The sequence below is a fragment of the Harpia harpyja genome, chromosome 4 (genome assembly GCF_026419915.1).
Source record: "Harpia harpyja isolate bHarHar1 chromosome 4, bHarHar1 primary haplotype, whole genome shotgun sequence".
NCBI classification, from domain to species: Eukaryota; Metazoa; Chordata; class Aves; order Accipitriformes; family Accipitridae; genus Harpia; species Harpia harpyja.
Genome location: NC_068943.1, coordinates 46,538,469 through 46,550,781, shown reverse-complemented (window position 1 = coordinate 46,550,781; position 12,313 = coordinate 46,538,469). Strand labels below are relative to the sequence as shown.

General features: G+C 45.3%; 1 protein-coding gene across 4 annotated transcripts in view; it reads right to left on the bottom strand.

Annotated features, from left to right (window-relative positions):
- SIK3 (SIK family kinase 3) overlaps positions 1-12,313 on the bottom strand; it is a 92,199-nt gene that overhangs the window by 23,737 nt on the left and 56,149 nt on the right. For all 4 annotated transcript variants that reach the window (XM_052786687.1, XM_052786688.1, XM_052786689.1 and 1 more), the window contains 3 exons: positions 8,563-8,724; positions 1,630-1,754; positions 608-731 (listed from right to left, as the gene is read on the bottom strand). In XM_052786687.1, the coding sequence (XP_052642647.1) occupies positions 608-731; positions 1,630-1,754; positions 8,563-8,724 (411 nt within the window). The remainder of the gene's footprint in view (positions 1-607; positions 732-1,629; positions 1,755-8,562; positions 8,725-12,313) is intronic.

Sequence of the window (12,313 nt, the reverse complement as noted above, 5' to 3'; positions counted from 1 at the left end):
TGGGAAACTCCACGCAGCCCATGCAAAATTACTCCTTAATCTGACAGCAGGCAACCAAGAACCTACATGTGACTCGTTCTGAAATGAAGTTGGTTTTATCTGAGAATTAATCATACTTTTCCAAAACAAGATTTATTACTAAAGCATTCAGAAGCATTTTTGCAGAAACAGGACACAGACATTAATCTCTGATGGGGGTATTGCTGGAAACTCACGTGCCATAATGCTGTGAAAAGCTTCTTGTCTAAAACAGGTACAGTGAGAGTCTCTATATTCCTAAATCACTCTTCCATATTTAGCTTTCACATTTCCCAAAATTTAGAAGGAGTGTATCTTTGCTGACATTTTGCTATAGTTTGCACAGTTACATACATGAAAGCTGAGATGTTAAATAAGAGTATTTTGGTTTCTAAATTCTAGACTCGGAACTCATTTTAGCTTACGTTACAAACCACCATCCAGTGGATAAGCTTCCTGGCATACCACTTGACTGGCACATTAATCAACTGGTATACTATAATGTAAGTGCTCCAAAGAATCTGTAAGCAGAGATGCAACCAGCGCCTGCTCAGCGCTGCAGGCACGCTGGGGTGTGTGCACCCCTTACCTGTGGACATGAAAAATGGAATGCGAAATTTCCCACTGAGCACCCTCGCCCGCAGGTTCTGCAGCGTGCTCCCGTCGAAGGGCAGAGCGCCGCAGACCAGCACGTACAGCACCACACCGAGACTCTGCGTCCAAAACAAAGGTTGTGTCAGCAACGGTAGAGGGAGAGACCAGGAGACTGCAGTTAATTGCAGTAAATGTTGTTTAAATAAAATAAAATAATAATAAAGAAGAAAAAGCAAATCTAATTGGAATGGACCTTGCTGACATCCCAGGCCAGCTTAATTCCTCCTGCAAACTTCAAGCCTAATTTAGACTTTCTTTGGAGCCTCAGAAGCCAATGGTTAAAGAAGCCTACAGCCCCAGCCTGCCTGAGGCAGCCCCACACCACTGCGGCAGGAGGCTCTGGCCAACCTGCATGCCCAGACCAAACAGCTTCAGCCGACCTAACACTGCTGGGACAGCGCGGCTGTTTCAAACCCAGCTATGCCACCCTTCCCTCGCACTCATCCGGCTTGGCTGGCAGAGCTTGGGGAGCCCCACGAGGAGAAGAGGCAGGACAGCAGGCAACTGAGCCGGTGTTGAAAGGCAGGGCTGCAGGGCAAAGCAGGGTTTGTGTTGCACAGCTAGTGCCACAGAGGAGACCATCCCAAGTCTCTGTGCTAATGTGCTCTCTGCAAAAACCTCGTAGAGCAAAACTTGACCTTTCTTCTTTCAACTCTGCCAGATCAAGCCCTACTGCAGCAAGTACTCTGCCATTCAACAGTGGTGAAGCAAACCGTATTTTTGGGAAACTAAATTACAAACGCTTTTCTGGGCAACTAATATTTTTGGCACCATACCTCCCAATAAAGAAAACATGTGACATAGTAGCCAGAACAAAATTTTGTAAGCGTTTCTTTGAAAAACATTGTTTCCCATATCAGGGGCTTTTCTCCGAGCCACATACCAAGTATTCAGGAAGCAAAGCCAAACAAACAGAGCAAAAATCAGATCAAAGAGAGAAGGAGGTTCGTCGCATACCCAAATGTCAACCTTTGGCCCATCGTATTCCTTTCCTTCAAAGAGCTCTGGAGCAGCATAGGGAGGACTCCCACACCAGGTTTTAAGCAGTTGACCAGGTGTGAAGATGTTACTGAACCCAAAATCTGAAAGAACAAAGAGAACTGATTAGAGGAATACGATCCACTCCAACTGTCCTAAGCAAATGGGATTTAAGTAATTTGCCGAGTCTAGTAAAGTCACATACAATCCCAGAACGGATAACTGATACGCAGACATCAGAGAAACAAGAGTGCAAAAGAGGCAAGAAGAGTAAGAGCAATGCTGAATCCACCTGGACAATGTGCAACTTCTCTCCGTACTGAGACATAAGAAGACCAAGTATTAACAGCGGCATGTCCACTTCATGCAGTGTAAACCACAACCCATTTAAACAACCTGCTGCAATACCAAGACTTAGGCCTGCTTCACATACTATAACCATAAGGCTTTTGCTTAGCAGAACACAAAGATCTTTACAAAAGTTTCCTCTTTGCTTTTTGCCCATGTGATTTCCATGCTGGAGTCAATACACCAGCCATCAGATCAACTAGGGTTGCTGCAAATCAGGTATGGAATGAGGCTTCCACCTTATATTCAAGAAATCCCAGATAAATCTTGTGTGTTAATTTCCAACTCCAATGTCAAGTTTCTCAACTTCATTAGGGCCAGGGCAGCCAGCAGCAAGGACAAAAGGCAGACAAAGGGAAGAAGAACGGGAAACTTTGATTTTCCAGAAAGTGCTATGTGAGCTGGAAACTTTAGTTATGGTGGGCAGCTCTACAAACCAAGTCAAATCATCCACCAACAGCAAATAATAAATCCTGAAAGAGAAATTAAAAGAAAGGTCTTAACCTTACGGGCAGTCAACCATCAGCTTACGTGGGCACTAATGGCATTCTCTGCTAATTAACCTGCCACCCTCTGGCACACAGCTGGGACTCGCACTGGAAGAAGTAAAGAAACCAACGGATTCAAGAGAAGTGAGCTTTTTCTTACAAAAAGAAAGAAGCTTCACTAACAATTTCCTTCTTTTTTGTGTCCATTGAATAAAAGCAAATATACAGTCAGAAAGAGGCGTCTCCATGTCCCGTGAACGAGGTGCCCTTAGAAGCAAGCTCCATCAGAAGGAGCGGTGCCACAAAGGTTATCTGCAAACTGCTCTGCCTCTGTTTCTGCTAAAAGTGTGCCAGCAGGAAGGTGAGTGACATTAATGCACACGGACGGGGACCCACAGCAACAAGGACATTTTTCATGGCATTTGCACCAGCAGCAGATCCTCACGGCAGGCTTGTTGAGAAACACTGGAAAAAACAAGGAGGGCCAGAGCTCAGTTTGCAAATTCTAACTGATTAAACCAAAAAAGCATCGTGGCAAAAATACGCAGTACAGCTGCAGAAAGTGAAAATCTCTTATAAAGAGCTTAAGATTAATTTTGACTCCATCAGTGGTCAGAACTGCAGCGTATCTGGAATAATGCACAGCTGACTGCCTACCTGTCAGTGAAACACAAGATCCCCATGTCGTGCCAGGAGAATTGGACCGAAAACGCATACTTCACTACATGTATACAAATGGTAAAGAATACTTGAAATGCAAAAGCACAAAAGCTTTTTTCCCATTTCTTGAAATAAATACACATTCATCTTGAAAACTCATCTTCGTTTTTATCTGCTTATTTCTCCTTACAGTCTTTTACCCATGCTTTAAAAGGTAAGGACTTTGGCATGCCATCTTCTTTAGGCATCAAGAAATATTTGTTTTCCTAAATCATGTAAAACTACAGGTTTTCCCCAACACATTCGATATTACCCTGCAAAAAGGAAAACAGTTGTCATCTTCTAAACAAAAGCCCCTTAACACCAGCGCCCAGAGTTTCACACCAACTTCTAAGAACAAGCCATCAGCGAGGCCAGTGATGGCCAACACCTCTGTGCAGGAGGCACAGAAAACACCACAAGCACTCCACAGACAATGTACTGACTGGTGAGTCTGTGCTCCCGCTCGCCATCACTGCTTTCCTTACAGGATATTCCATGACCTAATTTCAGGTGACTTTCCTCTCCTCCTTCAAACAGCTTCTGCAAAGCTCAGCAGACCACCTAGCACAGCTCGGCACAGCAGGCGCAGTCGGCACGACTCCTGCTAGCTCAGCGCCAGGAGGGTACAGCCAACTTCCCCTCCTCCCATCCCTTCGCGGGGGCAAAATTCTCTGTGAGATGGTTTATGCTTGTGAAGAATACCTAGCGTGGCATGTTCCTGTGGAAATACCTGGAGTACAGACAACGCTGCTCAAACCCTACGTCAAAACAGAGCACAGAGATGGTAAATGTTCTTTAAAAGCATCACAGTATCAAAACGAGGCAGTTAAACACCCTTTGGGTTTTTACTGTTGGAAATGAACTCATCTAAACTTCCAAAACACAGGAGCAGTCAGCCTTTGGAGGACTATTTCAGGGAAATAGTACACAGCCACACAATTGTCTTTTCCACCTCTGCAACTTTTGAGCTGTTCTGTCTCATGTTTAAAGCAGGATGTGTAACAAGTGCCTGAATTACAGCTATCAGAGCAAGCAATAAAAACTAGAGCACTAAATGTATTTCCATCTCCTCACAACAAAGCATCTGTAGTCAAGTTTAGATGTAAACTCTTTCCGACTGTGCAAGAACACACTGGAATTTTGGTACTTCACATATATTGAGCAAATTATTCTGGTTTAGTTACTTTTATTTATCCTTGTATGTACTCGAATGGGCTTTGCAGCACTGTGGGACCCAACCGTATTTTCAAAGCAGCGAACGCCGCCCCGTGCAGCCCGGCACCAGCTCCAGCTCTGCACAGGACAGAGGACCGAGGTGTTCCCCGTACTGCTGCACTGGCCCGCTAACCGGTCATGCCGACAAGCCCCATTCAATAGCGGCACGGCGAGCAAGCAGCAGCACATTCTGCAGAGAGGGCAGAGCTGTGCCTTGCCATGCCAGCTGGCAGCCACCGCTGCCCCTGAACAGACATGCAACAGCTGCCTCTCGCAACCTTCTCTGCTTTGTAAGAGCTGCAGGAGATTGGCCATCTTTGAAACTTTACCCCTCTTCCACATCAGGTTGAAATTAGCCCATGGGTTCACAGCTCTTTTTGACAGCGGAGAGGAGGTGGGCAGAGAGAGCAGCCCCACAGAGCCTCTCCTTAGAGGACCAGGCTAGAAGGGCAGAGATGCTGCCGCCAGCATGTTGGTGTTCACCCAGCAGGTCCTGGAGCTCCTGCGCTCACCCCCTGGCTGCCCAAGATTTCAGGATGAAAAACCTCTCCCTGTGGAGAGCTGCTGCTCTACCCAGCACTTTCCGGGCTCCGGGCGAGTCACGCTGCTCGTCTCTGCGGGGAGCTGGAGCCAGACGGCTCCATCTTACATGAAGCACTGCTCAAAGGCTGGAAACAGCTTCCAGAACCCACCTGTGCTGCATCAACTGAGGTCAAGGCTGGTGAAAACAGCGGGCTTTTTAAAAGCCCCCCTGAAAGTTCAGCGGGGGATTTGAAAACCCCAAAGCAACAAAAAACAACAAAACAAAATCTAAACCAAACCAAAAAACCTAAACTGCAACTTAAATAAACTTTCTTAAAACTATGACAAGTCACCCCAGTTCACCCCAGACATACAAATCCAAATCCCCAGGGAGCAACCAGGTCTCATTCCACAAACAGATGCAGAGGGAAGAGGAGCATTTTTAAAGAGCAAGGTAAAAGTCACAATGATGTGATATAGGCAAAATATTTAAAAGAAACATCTCTGTGCTATAAAAAGGTGGGCCCAGTCCCTCACGTTTCCTCAGAGCAAGAGCCTTTAGTATCTGCACAACAGGAACTTTTATCCTCAGAAGGTGAAAGAGCAAGCAGGCTCTTGCAAACGAATGCAAAGCAATGCATAGACCAGATTCCTCTCTGAAACCATACCCCAGGAAGGCCTGGGTATTTAGCAATAATCTCAACTCCTGGCTGAACCCTCTGACTGGGAGCACAAGTGAACATAGTGCCAGAATCTACTGACTCAGACTTTGGGAAGGTATGCTGGAGAAAAAGCATCCATGGGAAAAATGAGCACGAGGGTAAGAGCGTTTGTATCTATCTTACTGTTTACGGAAAAATAGTATAGTTGCAATCAATCAAAAAAAACCAAAAACCCTGAAACCAAACCCCAAAAGCACACTTGTAGTCACCATTGAGTGAGAATAGCAGCATTAACCGACTTTGAGACTGCTACACTATCTTGCTGTGTCAATTACTTAACTAATGCCAAGTAAGGGATGCAAAGCTGCAAATGGGGGTCAGTAGTAATGTGCTAGAAAATCTGCACCGGTGAGAGTCTGCAAAACTCCAAAAGCTGATGGAATTATGCACATTACTAAAGGCTGCGCATATTGGTACCAGAAGAACCACAAAGCTCTAGTCCCAGTCTCAGCTCTGAGTGTCAGAGATGACACACTGGCTTACTGCATCCATCATTCAGGCTGTCTGTGTTGCTGCTACTTGGCAGATAAAAAGCAACCAGACCTACCGAGCAGAGCCTTCAGAAGACACTTGAGATATATGTCTAGCTTCGATCAGCTGAACATTAAATGGATTATTTAAGAGGTTTGAGTTAGACACAGTTAACGGGTTTGGCAGTGAAGGTTTAGCTGATCCTCCACCCTGCGTAACAGGGCTTTGCGCATTTCTGTAGTGTTTATTCTGGGAGGTCTGGGGTGAAAGAGATCGGTTGCTATCGCTTCTTTTTTTGCTCTTGAAACAATGGAAGAACTGGTGTCAAGTTGTAATTGATGAGTTATAGGGAGAAAACTTAATACTTGTAAAATCCTATACCATAAATCAGCTTTTCCAGGCTACTTTTCAAATCACTACCACATCTTCCTGCCAAGTAAAACACTACCACCACCAGGGTGGGAACTATCTTCTAGAGTCCATTCTGGGAGCAGAGATTTGGAAGGAAAATAGTTTCCAACTCCCTTAGATTAAAAAAAAAAGTTTCCACAATTTTCAGACATTCACAGAGCTTGTCAGCATGCTCATGTGGACATTTCTGTAGGAAATGCAGCCGTATTCCAGTTTCTACCCGGGTTAGTTTTTAACTTCTTTATTTCTTTTTATTTGCTAGGCACCCTCCCCCCCTACACACAGATTAGATTTTACCCCATGAACACAAGATGGCCTCAAATCATTAGTGCATCTGTTTGCATAAAACAGATACCAGAAAGTGCTGCTCATAAAGACCTCCTGAACAGCCTTTCTTGTCGGAGCTCCGTTACCTGCCACCAACTCCTTCCACTGCCCACTGCAGCAGCTACCAACAGGCGCTTGCTGCTGCCCTCCTTCAGCAGGAAATGAGTCTGACTGGCAAAACCAAGTCATTTTCCCCCACATTGTCAGTAGGTTTCTCTCGGTGACTGCACACAGCGCAGTCCTGGGAAGCGTGAGGCCTTCAGTTGGCCACAAAACACTGCACAGCGTAAGGCAGCACAGATTAGCTTAACACATAGGAAACACTACGAACCACTTATACTTCATCAGCAACATGTCTCTTGCTCATCTTCTGCTCCCAGAACAGCAAAGAGCAGGTTATCATCCTTGTGCTAAGGAGGACAGGGTTCATACCATTAAGTGTCCAGAGGAAGTTTCATGAAGTCCTTCACTCCTTTCTATTCCTTCCCCATTCCCTCCTCACAAAGTGAGGATGAGAGAAACCAAAGAAATTACTAATCATTTTACTACAAATCAAATATTAAACTGTAATCTAACACCTACGGATGGTACATAAGAGAACAGTAACACGAGGAACAAGACTGGTTCCTCTCTCCAAGATGGTATCAAGCTAGAAGAGTATTCCTCAACTCCCAGTATTAAAATTGCTCACAGACTGAAAAGTTTTGTAGCCCTGAGCACTTGTTTTTGTTTTTTTTTTTTTTTAAATCAAGTTACAAACCCTTGTAAAAGCCAACAAGCTCTCCAAGGAAGCCTATTAAGAGAGGGGGCAACAAAGTGCTTTCCAAAATGCTCTGCTATGCATTAGGCTCTAGTAGAATTAAACAGTAAGTATGAGCTCTTCCAATTCAAAAGCCCATGAAATGAGATGAGCAGGGCGGTATTAAATCCTCTTGTTTCAATCGGTTGCTACATAATCCCACAAAGCTAAAGTAAAGTCTAGTCAGTGCATTACGGAGCTCAGCAGCCAAGGCTCAATCTCATATACAAGAGGATCACAGACATGCAGGCCTATGTTAGATCAGTCTAGAAACCATCTGAGGTGCAAGCTCTCTGGAAGGGCAGTTATTAGCGAAAAACCCCACTGCCCAGCAAAACACTGGGAACAGACCATAAGGGCCTGTTTTTTAGTAACTTCAGCTTCTCACCCTGCAATGAATAAAATACCCAAAGCACTGGGGCTACTTCTCTTGCTCTGTCAGACAGCATAGTGAAATGATTCCAAGAGTGCAGTTTCCCCTTCACTGCTCTACCATAAATGTTGTCATCCCTCCTTTTCCATTCTTTCTCTCTCACCCAGTCTGACCTGCTTCGAAGAAGTCCTAAACTGGCAGCAGGACTCAAAGCAAGGTCAATTTTTTAATATTAGTCTCACCCACTATCCAGCATATTGGAACACCGCAGTATCTACAGCCGCATATCTGCCTACAAAGCCAAACCTGCTTTTTTTTCGTCGTCTTTTATTTTGTGCTACTTGAAGGGAGATATAAATCTCCCGGCTACAACCTGGCAGTTTCAGCTCTGGGCAGCAGGCCACACCGAAATCCAAAGCTTCCTTTAGCTGCACTGCGTTTCCTTCTTTCTGAATACCTGGAAGCAGCCAATGCCTACATTTATTAACTTCTGAAAGCAGCTGCCTTCCTCCCAAACTGCTAGTCTTAGCTCACCTGCTATTTTGATGTTAAGGTTAGCATCCAGAAGTAGATTTTCTGCCTTCAGATCTCTGTGGACTATATTACGACAGTGACAAAAGTTGACAGCAGCCACTATTTGCTTGAACTTTCTCCGGGCTTCCTTCTCGGCCATACGTCCGTGGGCCACCAAGTGATCTGTAAGGGACGAAGCGAAGAACAAAGTGGTTATTCACACAGGGAGCGCAACCCAGACAGGGGCTTCTTGCGCACTTGCCGCAAGCGATGCAGAGGATGGAGATGGGGAACGACGTGGGCACCAGCGTGTTTTACAGATTCAAACACCAGACGGGGTCACTGCTGAAGCTACATGGGAAGGAACTCCAGCACGCCACTGACACACCAGCCCTTACCTGGGCTGTCTCCAAGTGAAAGGCTTTAAAGTTACAAACTTTCCTCTATTTAGAAGACAGCTGACAGGGCTGGCTGGAAAATCAGAACTGTTTTGTGAAAAGTGTAAAGGTTTTTAAATCTTTTTCAAAATCAAAATAAAACTTTTTCAACCTTTTCCTTCAGTCAAATACCAAGCCTCTCTCATACCATATTACCTCGACAGTGAGAGGTGCAGGTTCATGGCCACATGCCATCCCTCCTTCCCTCTGGTTTTTCACAGCAAGTTTGTCTTTGGTCTAACAAGCCTCACCAGAGATAACTCTTGCCGAAACCAGTGAAGTCCCGACTAGTTACAGAGACACTTCAGCTTTCTAGCCAACACACCTACCAGCTGCAGAAAGTATTTAACATCAACCCTCTTCAGAGGGAAAGCCACCTGTGACCAGATCCGAGCAAAACCCCGCTGTGCTCTGCAGTTTATGCCAGCTCCGCTCCAGCCAGCTGTACATCTGCCTCTGACCCACACTCTCCTTGCTCAGGCTGGACACAGGGCACTCCTCAAGGTACACCTTGGCTGAGACGCAATCTGAACACTCCTGAAGCACACAGGCTCCCCTTACAAATGCTACAAGTCAGTACTAAAGTACAACTTCAGGAACAGTTTTACTTCTGCAATGCAACAAAAGAAAGTCATCGCACACACTTCAAAACACGTGCAGGGGTTCCTGACACTCATAACCAGCCTCTGCGTACTTGCTACTGTTTTGCTGGAAAAACAGACTTGCAATATTCAACAACGCATTTCATTGTAAAAATGGAGCTTGCCTCTAGTACAGAAACCTGAGTACTCTAAAATATTTTGTTGAAAATCTACACTCTCACTCAAAGGTAGTATTTGTTGCCAGCTCAGCTTTCCTTGGAAGCTAGCATTGCACGCGTGGGCAGGGACAGTCTCTCTAAGAGATCACAAAGGCAGACATACAGCAGCAACCCAACTTAAATGAATCCACTTAAAACCAGACTTACAGAAGCCACTCATCACGCCATCCTGCAAGTGGGCATGGACAGGCAGGAGACCAGCAGTAGAAATGGCAGAGAAAGGAGAAAAAGCATCCCCCTCCCCCGAAGCATCAGCAGAACTGGCAACAAAACTCTGCCAGGAAAAGTGTAAAAGTCAAAGTAAGTGGCAGTTGAATAATGAAATACAATTATTACCCTTCCCTAATATCTCTCTACCCTATAAGCAAATCTAGCTAAAACTGATGTGGCACAGTAAGAGATACGGGTAGGAATAGTAGTTGGCAAGATCATGGAATTGAGGACAGTGCTACAAAAAGGCAGGAGAAACCTGAGAAGCATCCTGGAGAGCCCCCAGTAACCAACCACACTCCCTGACTACATGCAGGACCAGGAGGGTTCCCGAGTTTCCCCAGCTCACGGGAGAGGCTTTGGAGAGGTTTGCACAAGCCCTCTCCCCTCGAGTGCGGGCCACAGAGCGGGTGAACAGAGGCACTAGCAAGCCAAACCCCAGGGGCTTATTATCTCCTTGTCCGTTTCAAGAGGCTATTACTTCTCAGCTGGTCCATCGAGTTGGCCTCAAAAGACTTCTGGCCAAAAATAGGCTGAAATGATTAATTTCACTCCATAAACTCCATTAAACTGGAAGGCTCGACTGAGCTATCTGTTCTTGAAAATAATAAAAATAAATCACTTCTGAAGGTTTCTCATCAGGTGGTTGTATTTTTCCCAGTCACCCATTAATTAAAATACCTGTGACATAATTGACTTGCAGTAAATACTAATTACCAAGATCCATCAAAGCAGTTCTGCTGGCTTCTGACTGCACAGCAACCTACTTCTCTACATTTGACTACTCGTGTTGTGCAACAGAGTGAAGTTGTTTTTCAGAGAACTTGTCAATTAAGTTTTATTCATCGGATGAACTTATTCCATGAGCAAATCTGAGCCAGGGCTGGGGAAGGGAATCCATACCAATTCCAATGTGACCTTCAAGTCACTTGCTAGGAAAAGCAAAATTTACTATCTCAAATAGCCCCATCATATTTCATTAAGTCATTTGCATGGTCATAAATTCTTTAAAGAGTTGGGAGACTGGCAAGCAGAGTTAAGCAAGGGCCTGCTCCAATTTAAGCATTACCACTGATCAACAGATAGTAGCTCAGCTCCTAAACAAGTCAAGGTCATTCACATCTTTTATGCTGCTTGCGTTTGGGAGCAGAGCCTGCCAATATAGCAAGTGCTCTTAAAACAAAGTGCAAGGCTCCAATCTCTCAACATTCAAAAAAATATTTTAGAGATTCTCCTGCAGGCAAGAAATCAAATCCACCTACTGCAGCAGGCATCTTCTTACAGGGCTCTCCTAAGTATATTTTTGCCCAGACCAGGGTCACCTGTCCCCCCGCACAGACAGTGACACATGCCGTTGGGTCCTGCACACTTCACAGAGTCTTGCTCTCAGGGGCTGCCCTGCCAGACGTCTGCTCACGCAGAAAACTCTGCTGCCCCTTTTATTAGTCAGTCCTGCTTAGGCTGTGAAAAAAGTCTTCTTAGGTTAGGCATGAAATTTCACTTTTCATGAAGAAATGTGAGCAGAGGCCAGTCCCCAAGCTCTGCACGTAGGCACAGTACTTGGAGACCGCTGACATTTCTGCACAAGCTCCAGAGGAAGGACAGAAACAATGAAGCTACAGAATACTTCACATACCACCAAGGGCAACTGTATGCCAAAATTAACCATTGCAGGCTTAGTCTGCATAAACCTCTCGTGTAACGGAGGTTACAGAGATGACCTGAATGTTCAGCTGGGAGCCAGCACACTGATCTCGAGTGCACCAAGTCCAGAAGCACAGACTCGCCGCTGGGTCATACACACATCAGTGTGCTCTGCAGGAGCTGAAGATGCATACGGCGTTGCTCCTTTGAGTGTTTTCCAGAGAGGAAGGAATGCACGATTTCATTTCGCAACCCTTAAAAACATCAGTCACTGTTGTCTGTACTTATATGAAGCACCTGATGCTGCTCTCTGCATTAAAAAACCCAGTAAAATCCTACACTGAAGAAAAGGCATCTTCTGGTTAAGAGACAGGACTGATACACAAGTTTCCACTTTTCACCTCTGGACAGACTCCTCACGCTTTTAAGTTGCTTTCTGTCTGGAAAGCAAATGCTGCTTAAGCTTTACATCTCCTCTGTGTGGTGGATTAAGTCACATTTCCAGCGTATTTGGTGACCTTGTGATCTCAGAAGCAGCCTGACCTTCTTAGAGACTGGTACCATGTTGTTTAACGCCTCTGTCCAGTTCACGCTCAGAAAGCTCAGGACAAACAGGCAGGAGATGGGGAGACAGGGCAGAGACAGCAGATGTGCTAACCAC